Raw genomic sequence first — 19,226 nt, 5'->3', positions numbered from 1 at the left:
ATTGGCAAATTATAGAGATTGTACTTCATACTGGCTTTACTGCAAGCTCTATAAGAGTCGACAGAAAGGGCATGGGCCCTTCTTTGCTATTCAGTGGATTCTGAATGGACCATCAGTAATCAATAAGCTCGTTGTCACCAATCAAACCCTTCCTTCAAACCATTCTGCAAATACTCAAAATTTCTCACAGGTATTGCATGTTCCAATCATTATTAGCCTTCTTAATTATCTACACCAAAGCTAGCAACTTAATCAAGCAAGTTAACTTTATTAAAGGGCAAAATAGCATAAGAAAGCAAACAGACACAAAATAAGGAGCTGTAAAATTGTTTTCACCATAATATTGCCGACTAGACATGGTAGAAAATCCAATTTATATTATGATAAATCTTTTACAGCATATTTTTAACAATTGAGAGGAATACATGATAGAGCAATACAATCATTCAAAGGGGTTACTGCTACACAGAGTCTGGATAGGGCTTTGAACTGGAAGTTGTAAACCTGAATCGTATGAAATGGCTGACCCAACTTGTCCATCCAAATTGACATTTTCCATAGCATATGCCAATGTTGCAACCTGTCTGCAAAGTTAACCATTAAATTTTTATCTTTGTGTTCAATCGATCTGAATTTGTTCAATAACTAGAAAAATAAGCATATAAAAATTTATTGATGGAAAATAGAGATTTTGTTTTTTCTAGAGAATGAAACCATAACTTACAGTGTACATGATGAATTTACTGGCATGTGATTACAATACTCTGCAACTGCATATTCAAATAAATAGAATGTTATGGATCTCTAAAATCTTCATAACAGTATTCATGTCTATCAGATTCATATACAATGAGGTGATACAGTATACAAAGGTGTATTCTTTCCAGTCAATAACATTGAAAAATTGAAAGCTTTTGTCTCTTCAAACTATAACCAGGAATATGGACTTTCCTAAACACCGAGACTTTTTATACAAGATGTTGTAAAGTCTGATGCTGAAAGAATTACACATTCAAATTGTTGAAGTTTCAATTACAAGCGTTTAGATCATGGGAGAACGGGACATTAAAATTTCAATTTGGCATGTATCCCATGAAAACACAGATCTTGTCCCCTAATGGATCCAAGTCGTGGCTTCTCCTTCGGTAGCCTCCAGTGATGGTCAATTAGCAGTTTTTGTTTGTTGAAGCTTATGCCTTTAAATTTGACATAGCAATCAGTAACATGTATCTGCATGGTGCTGAGGTTGCCAGCCTGAGTAGCCATTTTTCGCCACTTGTTAACCCTCAACATCCTCCAGCAAAACCTCATCTACAAAATTATTGACAGGGTAATCTTGGATGAGATCCTCAGTGGTTTCAATAGGTGTTGTTAATACTGATTATTCTGCATAAGCTGTTTGATATTTACCTCTCGTTTCTAAATTGTTAGAGACTCCAGTCCAAGATGTGTTAATGGCCCTAAGTTCTAACCAGGGAGTGTTAATCATGGTCATATATGGAGAAGGTTTTAAACTGATTTTACCTCCCTTGGAATCACGAGACTTGGTAAGCTAAGCATGTGTATGAGAAGAGGCTTTGTCCAACTAGTCTGAGGTGTCCCAGAACACTGAAAAGGAATGTTGTAAGGAGTGAAAGAAAAAAGGCATTTGGTATTGCCTAAATGTAATGTCCCCATTTTAGCTCACCCTGGGTTGCAGTGAGGATTAACCTGTCAGTGATCCTCGTAGGCTAATCAGTTGGTTAGAGGGTCTCTGTTGGTCGACCTAGAGGCTATTTTCCCACTCCGGAGGTCAGGGATGTTCAAGGTTGCTCTTCGTTTGAGGCAGATCGGCACACTCACTGTTTATAGTAAGTGAACATTTCGGGAAAGTCAAGGTTACTATTTTTAGCAGGGCACTTGAAGAGTTTGGTAGAAGTATGGAGTTGCGGAAATTTTGGCAGGCCTTTCAGTTTGAAATTTACCATTTATAGTAATTCAATTATGGCCAGTTGCTATTTGTGGCAAGGCATTGAAGCGTCAGCTTCAGGCAATGAACACCTGGAATCAATGTTGTTCATCACGAGGAATTAATAAGCTAGTTATTTATTTTAAATTTATTAATTAAGCTATACTTAATTAATAATTAAATTAAAGCTTATTATAAACTATGTCAAGTGCCTTTATTTATTATTTCATTAAAAGTGACAAAGTTTTGGAGGAATTATAATTAAATAATTTAATATTATAATTTGAATCGCAACAGAAGCAAATATATTAAAAAGCTAAGTTATGTGAGATGTGAGTTTGAAGCTACGTAGTCAGTCTTCAATTGAGAACTATCAAAAGCTTCTTTGGTGAAAATGAATTTATTCATGGTTTGGAGAAAGAATTGAAACAAGGGTTTCACATATTGAGAGCTTGCAGAATTGAGAGATCTGCCAGGTCTATGCACTTTGAATTGGTAGTGACCATACAAATGAATTGTGCTTAAAAGTGGTTTCATTCAAAGCCATCATTGTACTCCAATTGTGATTGAAATGCAAGGAGAATTCAGTTTTTATTTCAGAAGTAGTCTGCTGAGACTGTGAGCTGATTTTTTAATGCAGGTCGCAGCCTCTAGGAAAGGTTGTGTTTGAATATTACAGAGCCACTATTCTTCTACTGACAGCAGCAGCTATTTGGAGGCTCTGTTTTATTTACAGGTGCAGCACTGATCGGAGATAAGGCACATTTTGACTCTTGAGCATAAAGTGTCTCAATTTAATGTATCCCATCCTACGCATCAATTTGACATCATGTTTAGAGAGCAGTGTCAAATTCTTAAGTGATAATTGATATATGTAATCAGCATATAGGTTCCTTTCAATAATTTCACATTTTTTAATTTATTTATAAGAGGCCAAAGCCAGTTATTTTATTATATTTATAAATTTTAAAAGTACAACTCTGTTTGGTGCAGGGACTTGTAGGAAAGAATGAAGTTAAGGAAACCTCCAGTCTTACCCGGGAATTATTCAGTCCAAAGCAATATACAAATCCTGCATTATAAACTGTGGGTCCCTGGCTAGAGAACCCTAGGTTCCTTGTTACATCTTGGGATTGAATTTAATAATTTAAGATTTTATTGGTTGCATATATCTTTGAGAATTCATGTCAATATCAGCACTGTAATTGGTCATTAGTGAGAAATGATAAATTGCATGGCAAGTGTTTGATGAATTGTTTGTATCTGAATCGCATTCCAAATGTTTGCATTACTGTATGAGTTGTAGATACTCATTTCTCATGTGTTGGTCTTGTATTTGCATTGAAAATCCAAAATGAATTGCAACTGCATGGTAGATATTTGAGCAGACATTCTACTAATCATTCCCAAGCACATTTAGTATCATTTTGAGCAAGAACAATCAGCTTGAAATCTGAAACAGCGAGCACCAAAGTTTCACAACAACTATTTGACAATATTGTTTGAGGTCCAATTCTACAACATAAAATTAATTTTAGCAAGGGATATTACAGTGGTGAAGTTAGAACCTACAGGGGTTCTTTCAACGGTATCAGAGCTTGCATACAAAGCGTTTGCCCATTGGTGTTATTACACTAAAATCTTTGAGCTCACAATCCAAGAATTAAAATCATACTGAAATCTTCCTCAGTGTAGAACTTAGTGATTCCACTAGCAAATGCTGATCAGATTTCTCTATGAAGTGAAAGAAGTTTCACAGAGTAATTAGTAAGAACTACTAACATTTGAATGACAGCAAATAAAGGCTCTTTCCAAACATTCTTTATATCCTTCAAATACTAACTTGCCCCATGTGTCTGCCACCAAAGTTTGGTTCCACGTTTGGCATGCCCATATTTTTCAGTAATTAAGTTTTAAAACAATGGAATTATCCATACACATTAAAGTTTGAAAGCTAGCATACTGGCTATATCAAACATTCTGATGTGCTCAGGCTACATGAAAGAGTTGTACTGCAAAAATGAGCTTGAAGAATCTGCTAATGTGACCAACATTCTGAGATGTATTATCAAATATCTGAACATTGCTCTGTCCAAGCATAACATAGCAAAGAATTGAGGACTAAGCATATGCAATGGCAAAAGGATTCTCATTTTAGTTCAGTACTTTCAACTGAAATAGAATTTTGGGGATGGAATTGAGCTACAAGATGAGTAACCAAAGACAAGTAAAATTTTCTCCAAATGGCTTTAGCAAGTAGACATTGCAAAAAAGTGGCAATATGTTTTCAACATCCTCCTGGCATATATAGGTACATGATCAGCCCTATCCATGCTGGAAATGGCTTTAGCGAGTGGACATTGTAAAAAGAGGTGATATGTTCTTAGCATCCTCCTGCCAAATATAGATACATGATCAGCCCTTTCCATGCTCCAAATGGCTTTTAGCAAGTGAACATTTGAAAAAGAGGTGATAGGTTTTCAGCATCCTCCAAACACAAAAGGATACGTATCCAGCCACCTTTTTGAAGATTGTCTGTTGTTAGGGTTCAAGCATGGAAGATCAGCTATATAAAAACTTTGGTTGTTAGACAGGTTAGCTGCAGCCATAATCTATTCAACTTTTTTTCACTTTGGATGAGAACATGACATGCTAAGGCAACCAAACAATCACCCAGTTGGGTATTGGCCTATATCAGTCAACTGTGATTGAAAGAATATAAAAATGGATCTGTCTCCTTGCATTTGAAGTAGACTGTTGATATTATGCTTGAAATAGGCTGTTGATATTATGCTTGAAATAGGTTGTTGATATTATGCTTCAAATAGGCTGTTGATATTATGCTTCAAATAGGCTGTTGATCTTCAAGGAGCATAAATTAATGTCACTGATGATAAATAGCATGTGCACAACTAGTTACGCCAAAACATCCTAGGGATGATGTTATTCATGAGTGTTCTCGAGTCTCAACATTATCGTTCATCTTTTATATACCACAATACTTGACAATCTACCATCCAAGGACAATTTTTATCATAGTTACATAATCAAACCACAATTATTCTGAAGTAAAACTAACAATCATCACTGAATTTAATCAGTAGAAAATCATCAAAAATAATTTATTTGTAGTAACTATATGGCAGAAAATTTAAAACTAACTGCAGAATTGTTTGTTTGAGGTTTGATGCTTAAATATGTTGGTTGGTATCCTTTCTGACTATTGTGAAACTGATCGGAAAAAGTCTAAACTATATAACTTTTCAGACCAACATCATCATCTTCAAGATTGTAATCAGCAAAATGTTTCCAAAAGCAATTTGATTGTATTGATTATATGGCTTGAGATTTACACCTACCTGCAGAATTATTCAAGGGCTCCTGCTTGCTAATTTCTGTCGGTGCCCATTCTGACTGAAGTGAAACTGGCGGAAAAGAGTCTAGCACAGGCAATGCTGTGTGAAGTGTGTCCATGTTTGGGAACTGCAAACAAACAATATCCATCAGCGGGCTTCGAAATTTTGTTATCCACTCAAGGTTCAAAGAATAAATGTAAAAGCGCACACAAATATGTACAACCAAATAATATGGCAATAAGACATTTTGGATTCTCAAGAGCACAAAAGTCAACCAGCCAGCCTATAGAAAAATGCTGAAAATTTTGCACTGTGCCAGAGAAGTTAATGCGTGATTCCACAAGGATCATGTAGGAATAAAAATTAAATAGATAAAAGGAAAAGGGTAAGATGAAGAAAAGGGCATCCAATTGGTATAAAGATGGTAAAATGCGTTCATGTAACAGTTCAACATAGATGCCTTTTCTATGTGTGATTATACTGGCCAACAAATCCTTCATACACCATGTTCCCCTTGCACAATCAAGGTCAGCATCTTTTGTGTTATCACTGACATCACATTCCAGGGTGAGATCAAAGGGCAGTATCCTGGTTACAAACAGTTTTGCTTTTATATTCTGTTCTACAAATCTTATTATAGTATCATTTTGGGAGTTTCCCTTCTGCTATGTCACGATTCATCTTTGTATGTTTCAAATTACAAAATTTGGATCAAACAGGAATGCACTTACAATGAAAACAAGTAAGCAGTCAAAATTTTATTAAGATAAATCTTCCAATCTTGAAAGATGTGCCAGCCAGAAAATTTAATTAGCACTTCATATTAGAGAACAAAGAGATCTGAAAATGAATGGGCAGCAATAAATGGCACAACATTAAGTGTTCATCTGTTAACAATCCTATAAATCTTGAATCTTGACGAACACTCTAGTGCCCCAAATTCTCTCTTATGATTTTTCCTTTACGAGTCTTTAAAACACACTGGAACAACAGGATCATAAACCAGACATATCCCCTTCAGGAGAAGCTTCATGCGTAGGGGCATATTATGTGTTTACAATAGGAACATCTGATCATTCCGTCAGTTTAGGCATAAAAAGTCAATGGCACCACTATCTCAAACTAGATCAAGGTTGTTGATCGAATCAGCAGCCTTGATCTTCAAATGGGTTGCCTCTAAAACATTTTTGTTTACAAAAAAGACCACAGAAAGAACAAAAGCCTATTATATCTAGCTTACACCACAAACTATGAGACTTTCTGATAGTCTCTGTTACAATGAACTCCTTAAAAATTACCATCATAGGGTTGCAGAAAAATCCCAAAGAAAACATACCATTATGGGTTCCTTCAAGTTTGCTCAATGGAACCATAGTTAGTCAATGTCATCTTGCGGACCAGAAGAATATAAAAGAATAAAAACAATATACCACCACTTCAGCTAAAATTGTAAGTGACCAAGATACCAAGTGCTTAAAGTAGAACCTGTTCATTAGTTGATGTATTAGATGACAACACGTAATCCTCGGGTATGTCAAAGGGATTTTTGGACTTCCGTTGTTGAACAATGCTTGGGCATGATTCCTGACAAAAATAATCCACAAGACCACAACAGTGTCAGAGCTTGAAGCAACCAAAGTTCTAATGAATAATCGGCCTGGTCAAACAAAAAAATTACAGGCACACATTTTGGTTGTAGTCTTACTGTTGTTTTAGATATTTTCTAAGTGAAGTTGTACAAGCAAAGATCAGATAATACCTATCACATAGTTTCAGATTTTCATGATATCACACCTCAAGCTTTCATTACATTAAGCAATCAAAATACAACTGATTTTGAATTCTTAAATGACTAAATAGTTTGTTTTTATTTCAAGAAAATTTAGTGAAATGAAATCCAAATTAATTTCTCCGGAATGATTTAGAACTTCTAGGCGACAATGTAGTGTCCCCTGCAGCATAGCCATAAATGAATAAATAAAAATGCTAACCTAGATTTTTCCATCCTTCATGGGCTAAGCATTTAATAATAAAGAGACATGGTGGTTTTTAGCAAGAGACCAGAAAGCTATAGTCTTGTGCCAAACACGTTTAATTAATCACAATGATTACTATTGGGGATATTTTAACTGAACAGCTTATTCTTCCTAGACGTTTGGACTTAGTGATTGCTTAGAACTTTTATGAGGTGAATATGAATATTAATTGCCTACGTTGAATGCACAAGGGGCCAATGGGCTTTTTAGCCCAAAAAGCTTATATATTTGGGAATGAGACCTCAGCTGGGCATATTATCAATTCTCATGATTCATTTTGCTTTTCCTCTGCAAAAATCACTCTCAGAATCTCAGGAAACAAACCCTGGAGGTCTGATGCCTTGGACGCAATCCCAAGGCAGTTCTACTAGGTATTGAGTCTAATCACTGCATACAGGTGACCCCACAGTTGGAACAATGATTTCTCAGTTGTTTCCATCTTCAATAAGGGTTTCTTCTATTCGAACTACTGTAGCTCGACCCAGTTTAATCTGAGGACAGTGCAAAGAGGGGGAAATTATTGTGGCTCAAAGATATATCTGTTCTGAAAGACATCTGTTTGGTGCAGTGTGATCAGAATAGAAGAATCACAGTTGAAACCTCATTGTGGTCTGCAAGTTGTGCGACCAGCGAAGGCAATGCCCTATGTTGGTGCCCAAAACTGTAGATTAGAATCCTACGAGCCTTACCTGCTCGATGCTGGGATATCTAATCGGTTGTGGCTACCTTGACAGGATCAATCAATTCGATCTAGGTCCTCTGCGTTTTCGGCTCTGCAAAACCGAGGCCGGTGCACCTAATCTTGGACAACAAACTTGGATCCAAGACGTTTATAGCAGATAGATTCAACGCAAAGACAGTTTCCTGAAATGGCAAGAGGTTAAGGAAACTTTTGGATTGCTAATAGTGATTATTAATCTTCGAAAATACAATTACTTGAATAAACTTGTGGATGCTGAAATAAGATTAAAAGTGAATTATTAAATCAAAAAGATATCAAACCCTTAAAAGAAAGAGATTAGAATATTGCCAGCATATAGATTGAGAATTATGAGTGAGTTAATGATCAGTGCTGAAATTTAAAAGGGCGATAGAATCAAAACTATAAGTTTCCACATACAACTCTATGATATTATGTATATTAAATCTATAAACAATTCAATTATAAGGATGCGTCAAATCACTTCATATTCATGTCTTACATCCCAATTTTTGACCTAGCTTGAAATATAGCCATTGAGGTTCGCATGAAGTCAGTTGGTAATTTAATTTGATATAATCTGGCGAAATGGTAAGATAGTTGGTCGTTATGATTTCAAGTGAAGATGACATGTTAGTTGATCGTTAATCCCGAATTCATGGAATTAAGATGAAAGGTTAATTGTTATGATTATTTATGATTAAATAATTTATAATTTAACTACAGAGAAATTCCTTGCAGGGAGTATGTCGAAGGGGTGGAAGCATTGTCAAAAAAGAATTAGGCAGGGCATCACCATCACTGGGCAGACAGGTAGAGGACCTAGCGATTTGAAACAGGATACATCTGTGGAACTACATGAGTTATTTAAATAAATAATTTAAATTAAAATAATTGAGTTAAAATATAAACATATCTCAAAGGATTTTAATATATCTTTCATCATATTATTTTAATTAATATTTATAAAACGTTCATATATGTATAAACGATTTAGCACCATTATAATTTAATAATTAATTAAGTTGCTTGTACATATTAGATTTTAATAATTATAATAACTTTTAAAACCTTTCATCTTCTTTCTTTCTTTCTTTTCCTCCTCCTTTCTTTTTATTCTTTAAGTCGATTTGAGAGTATTTGAATGGAATCTTGTAACTGATGGTAGCTGTAGAGACAGGATTAACCTTTAATATTGTCTTCAGCATTCTTTCTATTTCATCAACCTTCTTAATTCCTAGCCGTCAAGATCCCTGTTTTAGCTCTAGCAACTGAACCCAGTTCAACGACCATTCTTGCATTTGCCCCAAACAATACCTTCTTCCACAGTTTATTGATCAAGATAGGCAGCTTACATAAGTGCGGCTCTTTGCAAAATCGAGTGACAGAGAGGGAGTCACGTAAGACTTCTAATCCAATTCATAAAAATTGTTTATACTTTCCTTTTCATTTTATGATTGCAAAATCGACAGATCAGAACATGGACTCTTTTATTATAAGTATGTGAAAGTAGAACCCGAATTGTAAATAGGTTCATCATTTCTCCTTTGCAAAGTGTATCAATCTTCCTTTGAGATATAAGACAGCGAACTGAGCTTGAAGTTTATTGTTTTCCATTAGAGTTTGCCATTTCCTTAATGTGATATAAGGCAATGATATTAGTCTGTTATAACCCTTTCAAGATTGTTGTAAAGACTGCCAACTATCATATAAATAGCCGAGTAATGATTTATACTCGAGTTTGTAGTTTCTTAGATAATCGAACATGTAATCTTTCTGTATTTTTCCTTGGATCTATCATCACAGATTTAATCATTTACAACCTGGTTTAATGTTGAACACCAAGGACTTCACCAAGCAAAATGCCAGAATATGATGAAGAAGGTGTAAAGTATCTAGAAAAAATAATAAATTATCAAGTTGTTTCTTTATGAATTAAGATCCGTTGGTTCTGAGTTTCTTCCTTTTTTGTAATAATAGTAGCAAGAAGAGCAAATATCGGTTTCATGTCATGATAGTCCCAAATCAATTACAAAGATGAAAATATTATCATGAATCCAAACACCATGGAAACTCACCAGGCAATATGGTGAAGAGATGGAGTTAATTAATTAGACATTCAATTTTGAGATCTTTAAAGAACATAATTATGTGATCATAGTTATGTGAAATGCTGGATGCATATATAATTGACAGAACTGGTTGTTCTAAGAATTCCTAACACCTGGGATCCACTCGGCTGTGTAGCCAAGAAAAAGGGTGACGAGGTGAAGAAGAGGAATCTGTAATAACATGAATCAGAAATCAGTTATGACAATTCAATGTTTATCATGTTAATATGAATTAGTTAATAGCTCATGCATAATCCTGCTAATGTGATCTCCTGCTACCAAGTCGTGTGGTGAGTTAATACCAGGATGCCCAATGGGTGGCAAGATGTCCCCTGTCTATTCCGAGTAGGGAGGGCCTTTCTCGTTAGAGATCGAGTGGGGATAAGATTTGGTATGAGGTTGGGTGGTTAAGCCCCTGATAATGATTCACCTCTCCTTAAGTGCCAGACGTGCAATGGACAAAGATAAGTCATACATCCAATTGTTTAACAGAAAACAGGTATTATCACTCTTATATAGAAGGTAAGATTAATTTGAGTTATTTCATTATTGTCACTTTACTTTCATTTATATGAATAACGAATATAAGTATATTTTCTAATCTTGAGTTTCACAGTTAAGTAATCGGAAGGAAAGAAATCCGAAGCCCTAATTGATTGAGTGACAGCTAGAACCCTACATGATACAACGGTATCGGAAGCCCTAAGTGAATCCATGGTATTGGAAGCCCTATTTGAATCAGTGGTATTGGGAGCACTAATTGAATTCGTGGTAGCAGAAGCCCTAAGTGAGATAGCGATATCAAAAGCCCTAATGAACCGAAGGTAAACAATGCCCTAATTGATACAATGGTATGTGATGCCCTAATTTTATATAATGGTATTTAATGATAATTGTCAATTGGATTTTGGTTTAACAATATTGGATAGAAGTCGTTGTGTGGCATTGTTATAGAGGTATTTGTGGACTAACCCGGGTGGTTGTAGAAGCATCCCTAGTTGATTTTGATCTCAGTATCCCGAAGTATGTAAGTTTCATTTTCTATAAAAATTTCATTTGATGCTGCTACTTTAAGTTTTAAATTAAGAAATTTTGTCTAACTAATTTTAATGATAAATCTTATTCACATGAACATGAAATGACATAACTGTCTTCCTGTGAAATGAAGTAATAACTATATTCTTTGAGTATGATATTTGTTAATTTAGACCCGGGAAAACCAGATGTTATATCATGCATATTTGAACAAATCTATGATGTTTTAACCCTCATGGAGACAAAATAGATACAAATAAGGAAACAATCACAATATTTCACAATATTTGTATTTATCGGGTTTAAATAGCAACGAGCAATTTGATCCACTTATCCTAATGACAAATTATTAATAGAAAATAAAGATGATCACAAAGGATGAACTATATGGTAATTTAACTCTTAAAGCAAATAAAAATCTTACTGATTATATTGTAGAAAAAATTGTATTGAAGACACTCAAATGCTGATGCTCCACTCAACACAATTTGATCTCAAACAATATCGAAATTAATGCCCAATAATTCACTATCCAAGAGCTTGGTTCAAACTTCAATCTTTTCCAAGGAAGGAGTTTAAATAGCACATATGCTTCAAAAATGCCGAGAGTTTTTTGTATAATTGAACAGTGGCCTTAATTTGTTTTATATCAAATATTTATAAACTATCAAAGGGTGTCAGTTGCATTTTCCAGACATCGCCTCCTTTCACAATAAATAACTAATTGGCTTTGCTAATTCAATAATATTTCATATTAACATTTGATAATCTATTTGTTGCATTCAAAAATTTGTTACGGGTATAACATCGGCAAGTTTGGTTATAATCCCGTGAGCCTTGGGATGCTCTTGAAATGTTACCCGTGCAACGCATGAATATCTCCACCGCTCCAAACAAGATTTTGTATACACAGCTGCTCATGTTCCTTCCATGATGATGATCATTGCCGGTCCCTCTACTTGTGTAAATCTTCATACGTACACAAAATATAAAATATTATCAGATACAAATAGAAACATGAATTCTTGGTTCCTATCTCATTTATCTTTTATGCAAAATGGCGGAAGTAGATATTAAATGTCTTCAGCTGGCCATCAGTCTTCAATAACCATTCAAGATTTGGCACGCCTATGACTCATGTGCTAGTCACAGTTATGAGGATTAATAATCATGTGCCCGCTTCTACTTTTAATTTTCTTTCTCATTGATGGATGATGAATAGATTAAGTCTTCTACAAACTGGATGCATCCAATGATTTGGGTAGTTACATTATAGTATTTGTGTGATATGACCTGGAGAATATTCACAACATGTCTTCTATTTTATTTGGAGTTCACAAACAATGGTATATGTGCGCTAACGTATATAGCCTGTATTTGCCACATAGGAGGGAAATTTATAATGCATTGTCTGAACGCGTATACCCAATGTCACCAATGTTTTCTCTCGACTCCTTATTGCCGTTGATTCCTTTATACGCTGTTTTTTTCCGTCATAATGTTTCATGGCTTTTCCATGATCTTTCTTCTGAATGAAACATGGTCTCTCGAATTAATGAGTTAGGGTTCATGATTCTGTCTTTGAATCCTGATGCCAAATTTGAAACTTCATAACGAGGAGCCACAGTCATCACTCTATGTTTCAGACAATCTAATCCCATAGATTCTCCGTTTCCAACATACTGTTTGCACCTGATTGTATTCATTGTTTGCTGGAGTTTGTATTGAATTATATATGATTTGATATGAGCAGTCCATAATTTTGTTGTTTAATTAGATTTACTCCAGATACTGCATTTTCCATATTCCCTGAGACTTTGCTATTTCCATAATACATCAGTTCCTCATCACTGTTGTATACGTTTCACTGAGGAGGTCACGAGTTTCCAATAATTGCTTCAAATATTATTGCTACTGACTTGGTGTATCTTGCTACCAATGATCATTAATTTATCTGCCCTTTTCTTCCACACAGTCGTTCATGTGGTTTGTCGAACATTGTCTCTATATTCAATGACCCATGTATCTGAATGAAATACTAGTGATTTGTATTTAAAGTGCCAAATGTTCTGTCAGACCCAGCAAGCATTTGAATTAGAATTTGGTCTAAAATCCCTAGGATAAGATATCCTTGAAGAGAGCATATATTCCTTTGACTGGGTAAAGCATATCTCCAATATGTTGACTTCTATATGTTGCTGTATATTTGCCTATTAGCTAAGTGCATCCATGTATCACTATTTCTATATAGACATCATGCATGTTTCTGATGTTTTAATCACCTTTGCAACTAGTAATACTAGTATATTGCAATTTATATTCATAGCATCTCAATAAATTTGATAATTTGAAGATAATCCCCACATCATTCAAACAGTGAAATTGGCTCCTCATTTTTTACATTGGTAATGGTTATCCAAACAATCCTGACCACACTTCTGAATTCCTTTGATATCATCAATTATTATCTTCTTTCTAGTCTCCAACATCATTAGTGGAGTCTAAAATTGAGAGCTCCATCACTCTATCCTTCACAATATTGCTTCCCTTGTATTCCACCAGCTGTCAACTTGAACTCTGCTGCAGGAAGCAACATCTGATATTGGTATGGGTATGACTTTCTGTTAATATATCTAAACCCCTGTGGTCATTATGAAATAAATTGACTTTTATATCATTTATGTTTAAGCTGCTATTTTCTTTAAGCATGTTGATATATTCATAAATTGCATGTTATAAATTCATTGATACCAAATGCAATCTGTCTAGACTCTAAAACGACTTCTTAAGAGCATCAATAGAATTTGTTTTGGAGTGGTTTTACCAGTTTCACAAGAAAGGATACTTCAGCAGTATTAGAGCCACAAATCCTGCCAGCCTGCGGGGTTTTATCAGTTGCATGTCAGAGATTATAATTGTATGTTACTCCTAATCAATTTCATGTCAATTTAAAGTGGTTTTATGAACTCTAGAGAGTCTGAAACACATGGGCACTACACGAGAAGTTGGTTTGGACAGCAAATGGAAGGAGTTGGAAGCAACACAGTTGAAACAGTGATGCGAGAAAGAAAAGCAGAAAGCCCACCTTGAGATATGAATAATCAACTCAAAAACAAAATTGATAGTCTTTGCCCAAGAGCAGCAACAAATGCTACGGCAATTTCAGGATTGAATGATCACCAATATGGGGTAACTTAGAATGGATCGTACAAGATCAAGGTCTAGTAGTGAACCCAGCAGAAGCAAAGCAGGGGATGGGAACCAAAACAGAGCAGCTTCTAATGTTGTCAGGACAGAGGATACAAGGTCTGATCGAACATTATGTCCCACATTTCTACCTCATCAAGTTGAAAGAGAACCAATTACAAAGGAAGAGGAAGCGGAGACACACATCACAAAGGATATTCTGAAAGCCCCTGCTGAATAAATGCTACCTGTAAAGTTGTGATGTCGGTAGGAAATAAATGAACATATTTTGTTAGTCTATCAACAACTGCATAAATGTAGTCTCTCCCCTCAAAGTTTGGAAGCCCTATAATAAATTCCATAGGAATGCCTTCCCACTTTTACTCAAGCGTGAGAAAAGGTTGCAAAAGACCAGCTAGAAAGGTGTACTCTAACTTGTTCTACTGACAAGTCACACACTCGTGCACATATCGCTAGATATCATTCTTGAGGCCCTTCCATGAGAACTCACTGTGATCTGTCTATAAGTCTTGAAATACCCCTAATGCCTTGCAATTGGTGTATCACAAAAAGCTCATACTACATACTCCTTAAGATTTGATCCAGGAACTAAATAGATCATGTTTTTATAAAATATCACATCACTGATCACTATGTACCTGTCATCATATATTAATCCATCCATGATCTCACAAACAAATTGGTTTTTGGAATACTCAACCAATAATTGAGACTTCCAATCCACTGAAATCTCACTCAAGGAACATAGAGGACTTGTAGGTTTCCTCGGGAGTGCATCAGCAACAATGTTTTTCTTCCCCTTGACATTCCTGGTATCAAAGTCATAAGCATATATCCAGCTAACCCATTTCTGTTGACGCTCATTTAACTTTTTCTGTTCCGAAAAGTATTTCAAGCTATTGCAGTCTATCCTTGCCACAAACTTACCACCCACCAAAGATTATTTGAATTTTGCCAGTGCATGCATGATGGTGAGCATCTCCTTACCGCAAGTGGAGTAAAGTCTCTCATTGTTTCTCGACATTTTTCTCTTAGGCTATAGGCTACTGATTCTACATAAGAACCACCATAATACCTTCAAAAGCATCAAACTCTAAAACAATGGGCCAAGCAAAATCTGGAAGGACCAAGACTGGGCAACTACTCATAATCTGCTTAAGTCTGTGAAACACAACATGTGACTCCTATGACCATTTGAACACCCCCTTCCATGTAAAAACTATCAGGGAAGCTATAAGTTGTGAGTGCCCAAAAACGAACCTTTGATAATGCGCACATAAACCAAGGGACCCCCACAGATCAAAGATGTTCCTGGGAGGTGGCCACTCCCTAATTGCATAAATCTTATCCTCATGCATCTTAATCCCATCATATCCAATTGCATGTCCCAAATACAATATCTCTATAAGTCCAAACTCACATTTAATCAACTTAGCAAACAGAGACTAGGTCTCCATAATACCAAGCACCTCATCCAAATGTTGAAGGTGGTCCTCCCATTTCCTATTGTAGATCAAGATGTCATCAAAAAACACTAGCAGAAATTTCCTCATTTGCTTATCAAAGATGCGATTCATGCATGACTAAAAAGTGGCAAGTGCATTAGGTCAAAAGGCATCACCAAAAACTCACAATGATCATAGTGACATCTGAAAGTTGTTGTATGTATATCCTCCTCTCAAACCCGGATATGGTGATATCCTAAGCAAAGGTCAACCGTCGAGAAGAACGCTGCTACTTGTAGCTTATCTAGTAACTCATCTATGTGCTGAATAGGATACATGTTCTTGATTGTTTTCTTGTTTTCTTGAACTAGGTCTGATGTGCCCCATATCCAATAACTCCCTAATGGTCTTCTCTATCTCATCCTTGAATTTCTTAGGATGACGATAAGGAGTGATAATCATGGGCATAGCACCCTCCTCTAACTCAATCACATGCTCAAAAACCTGATCAAGAGGTACCGCAATGTTGTGAAGTTTTCACACCATCACCCTATTGCAAATGGGGACCCCTCCTTTCACTTAAATTGTAGGAGTCAATAGTCTTTAGGGTCTTAGAAAGCAATAACTTCAAGTCTCCAAGTAATAGAGGTGTTTGATTAGAGCATAGAAATGAGAAAGTTTGAAATCTGTCGTGAATTAGAGTGTGTGAGGTAGTCTTAAGGTCATTTCGAAGCAAAATTGGCAAACTTTTAAGCATGTTTAAGTGGAAAAATGAAATCAAAAGGTCAAGGTGATGAAGTTGGAATGACTTGATAGTTTGGAGAGTCCTAATTAATGCTGGAAACCCTTGGCGGAATTCTTTTGATTGAAGGATTTCTGCCATGAAAATTCCTCTATCAGAGCAATCACCACCCAGCCCTCGGTCTTCACATTTTGATGCAAACTGAAATGCTTTAGGATGGGGCAAGTTTATGGGAGTTAAAAGACCTAAAGAGGATGAGCCAAAGTTGCTGGAATTCATCTGATTAGAGGAATTTTGCCCTCAGAATCCATGAATTCTGAAAATTTCACCCAAGATGTATGAGTGGGTTGAATGGAATTAGATGATCGGGTCGGTGAAGTATTAAAACCAACAACATTTTTTTTGAGCCAAACAACAATTTGTCCACCAAACAATGACAAGGTGTGTTAATCCTAAAATAACTCAAATAATATAATGGTCTGAAGTGCTGGCCTTACGGATCTAGCAGAGCATTAGTATTCTTTGAAGGATTTAACATATTTAAATACCTTATGGCTTGTGCCTGATCGGCATCTCTTTAGAGAATAACGACTTGTTTTAAATATAACATTATATGTTAGTGGAGTTACTAACTAATCCTGATTATGCATGAGACGGCGATCTGGGTTAAACTAGTCATTTGGTTTGTGGGGCCGACCTAGGAAAAGTTATGCCCTTTCCTAGGACATGACTCTTGGGTGCCCTATATATGTGAGATAGGGATGTGGATAAAGGACACAAACATAGAACAAGTCTGCTCCTTTGGCATCCTCTGCCTCATTCAAGTTTATTACAAAATTTGTATCTCACTAAGAAGGTCAAATATATTATTTTGAATTGATCAACTTCAACTCCAGCTTGAAGAAGGTTTTATATCAATCTGTTTAAATAGAATTTGCAGAATATTTACATGATATCAGAGCTCTGGTAGTCGAACCTAGGCTCTGCAAATTAATTAATCAGACTTGATATATATCTAGCATCATTCTCCTATCTTCAATGGCATACACAATTAGACCCAAGGACAGGTTTGATGGAAAAAAACACTTTGATGCTTGGAAATTTAGAATCATGATGATTCTTGAAGAAATTGATGTAAAACAATTTGTTGATTCAACATCCAAACAACCTAATGTTGAACCTCATAAAACTATCTGGAGTAAAGGAAATAGAAAAGCCATTCAGATCATATTAGATGGGGTGAAAAATGATATTGTACCTATGCTAACGAAACATCATACAGCATTTGATATGATGAATGCATTACTAAATGCATATGAGGTCAACAATGCAACTAGAGTTCTCGCATTGAAAAGACAACTAAATCACATACAAATAAAGAAAGGAGAATCAATGAATTCTTACTTCCTAAGGGTTGCCAATCTAAGAGATGAACTTGCGAGTATAAGAGCCATTATTAGTGACACAGAACTAACACTAATGGCTATAGATGGATTACCAGATTCATGGGAAACATTCCCACAAGGAGTAAGTGCCAGAGACAAACTTTTTGACTTCAATAGACTTAAAGGAGATTGCCTTCAAGAAGAATCTAGAAAATTTAAGAAAGGAGGAAAATTGAAAACAAAATATGAAGAACTTCATGTTCTTAATACAAATTCCTATAAAGGCAAGAAGAAGCATTTCAAGAAGGAAAGGGGTAATCAAAAGAATGACAAACCTAAGAAAAATCTATCCAAAATAAAATGCTTCAGATGCGAAAAATTTGGACACTACCGATCTAATTGCCCTGAGAATTCTAAATAGCAAGCGAACTATACAAATATTACTAGGGAAGAAGATAACTATGATCCTAAGAATCCTATATTGTATTCGTCACTATCAAATGAAGTCTCAAGTTAAGCATGGGTGATTGATAGTGGACCATCTAGACATATTACAGAATACAAAGAAGCTCTAGACTCTATATCAAAAAAGGTTAATGACAAAGTCACCATCGGTGATAATTCAGCACATTCTATCAAAGGAATTGGAAATTGCACCTTGAAACTAAAATCAAGATATTCTCTTCTTTTCAAAGGAGTACTCTATGTACCAGGAATAAAAAGAAATCTAATCTCAGTTACAGCACTTGAAGATGATGGATATAATGTTGCATTCATGGACGGTAAAGTAATAACCTGAGCTAAGAACTCCTCGTTTAAGAAAGCAAAATTGATTGGTCAAAAAAAAGGGTATTTGTATGAATTAAATTCAGAACCTAGTCAACCTATTCAAGCCTTAATTCATGAAGCTGTGGATATAAATGAAATATGGCAAAGAAGCTTAGGACATCTAAATTTCAAAACTTTATCAACTATGGAGAAGATGGTTACTAGTTTACCTAAACTAAATAAAGATCACTTAAGCATATGCAAAGGATGCGGTCTAGGTAAGAACATGAAAAGTCCATTCCATGATAGCACTAGAAAAACTAACAATGTTTTGGAATTAATCCACTAAGATTTATGTTGACCTATGTCTGTCCCTTCTTTTGGAGGATTCTGGTACTATATACTTTTTATAGATGACTTCTCTAAGAAAACTTGGATTTACTTCTTAAAATGCAAAGAATCAGAAGAAATCCTAAAGAGATTTAAAGAATTT

General features: G+C 35.4%; 1 protein-coding gene across 5 annotated transcripts in view; it reads right to left on the bottom strand.

The window, feature by feature from the left end:
- Nucleotides 1–357: 357 nt before the first annotated feature.
- Nucleotides 358–19,226, bottom strand: part of LOC149548243 (uncharacterized) — a 71,711-nt gene continuing 52,842 nt past the window's right edge. For 2 of the 5 annotated variants that reach the window (XM_089792289.1, XM_089792288.1), the window contains 4 exons: nucleotides 6,790–6,888; nucleotides 5,308–5,431; nucleotides 725–770; nucleotides 358–580 (listed from right to left, as the gene is read on the bottom strand). In XM_089792289.1, the coding sequence (XP_089648415.1) occupies nucleotides 406–580; nucleotides 725–770; nucleotides 5,308–5,431; nucleotides 6,790–6,888 (444 nt within the window). In that variant the 3' untranslated portion in view covers nucleotides 358–405. Of the gene's footprint in view, nucleotides 585–724; nucleotides 771–5,307; nucleotides 5,432–6,789; nucleotides 6,889–19,226 lie in introns of all 5 variants that reach the window. The other 3 variants (XM_089792290.1, XM_089792293.1, XM_089792291.1) reach the window with 3 other exon arrangements.

This window comes from Cupressus sempervirens, chromosome 7 (assembly GCF_028749045.1).
Source record: "Cupressus sempervirens isolate cs-2001-9-10 chromosome 7, ASM2874904v1, whole genome shotgun sequence".
NCBI lineage: Eukaryota > Viridiplantae > Streptophyta > Pinopsida > Cupressales > Cupressaceae > Cupressus > Cupressus sempervirens.
This window is presented reverse-complemented; position numbering and strand designations above follow the sequence as displayed.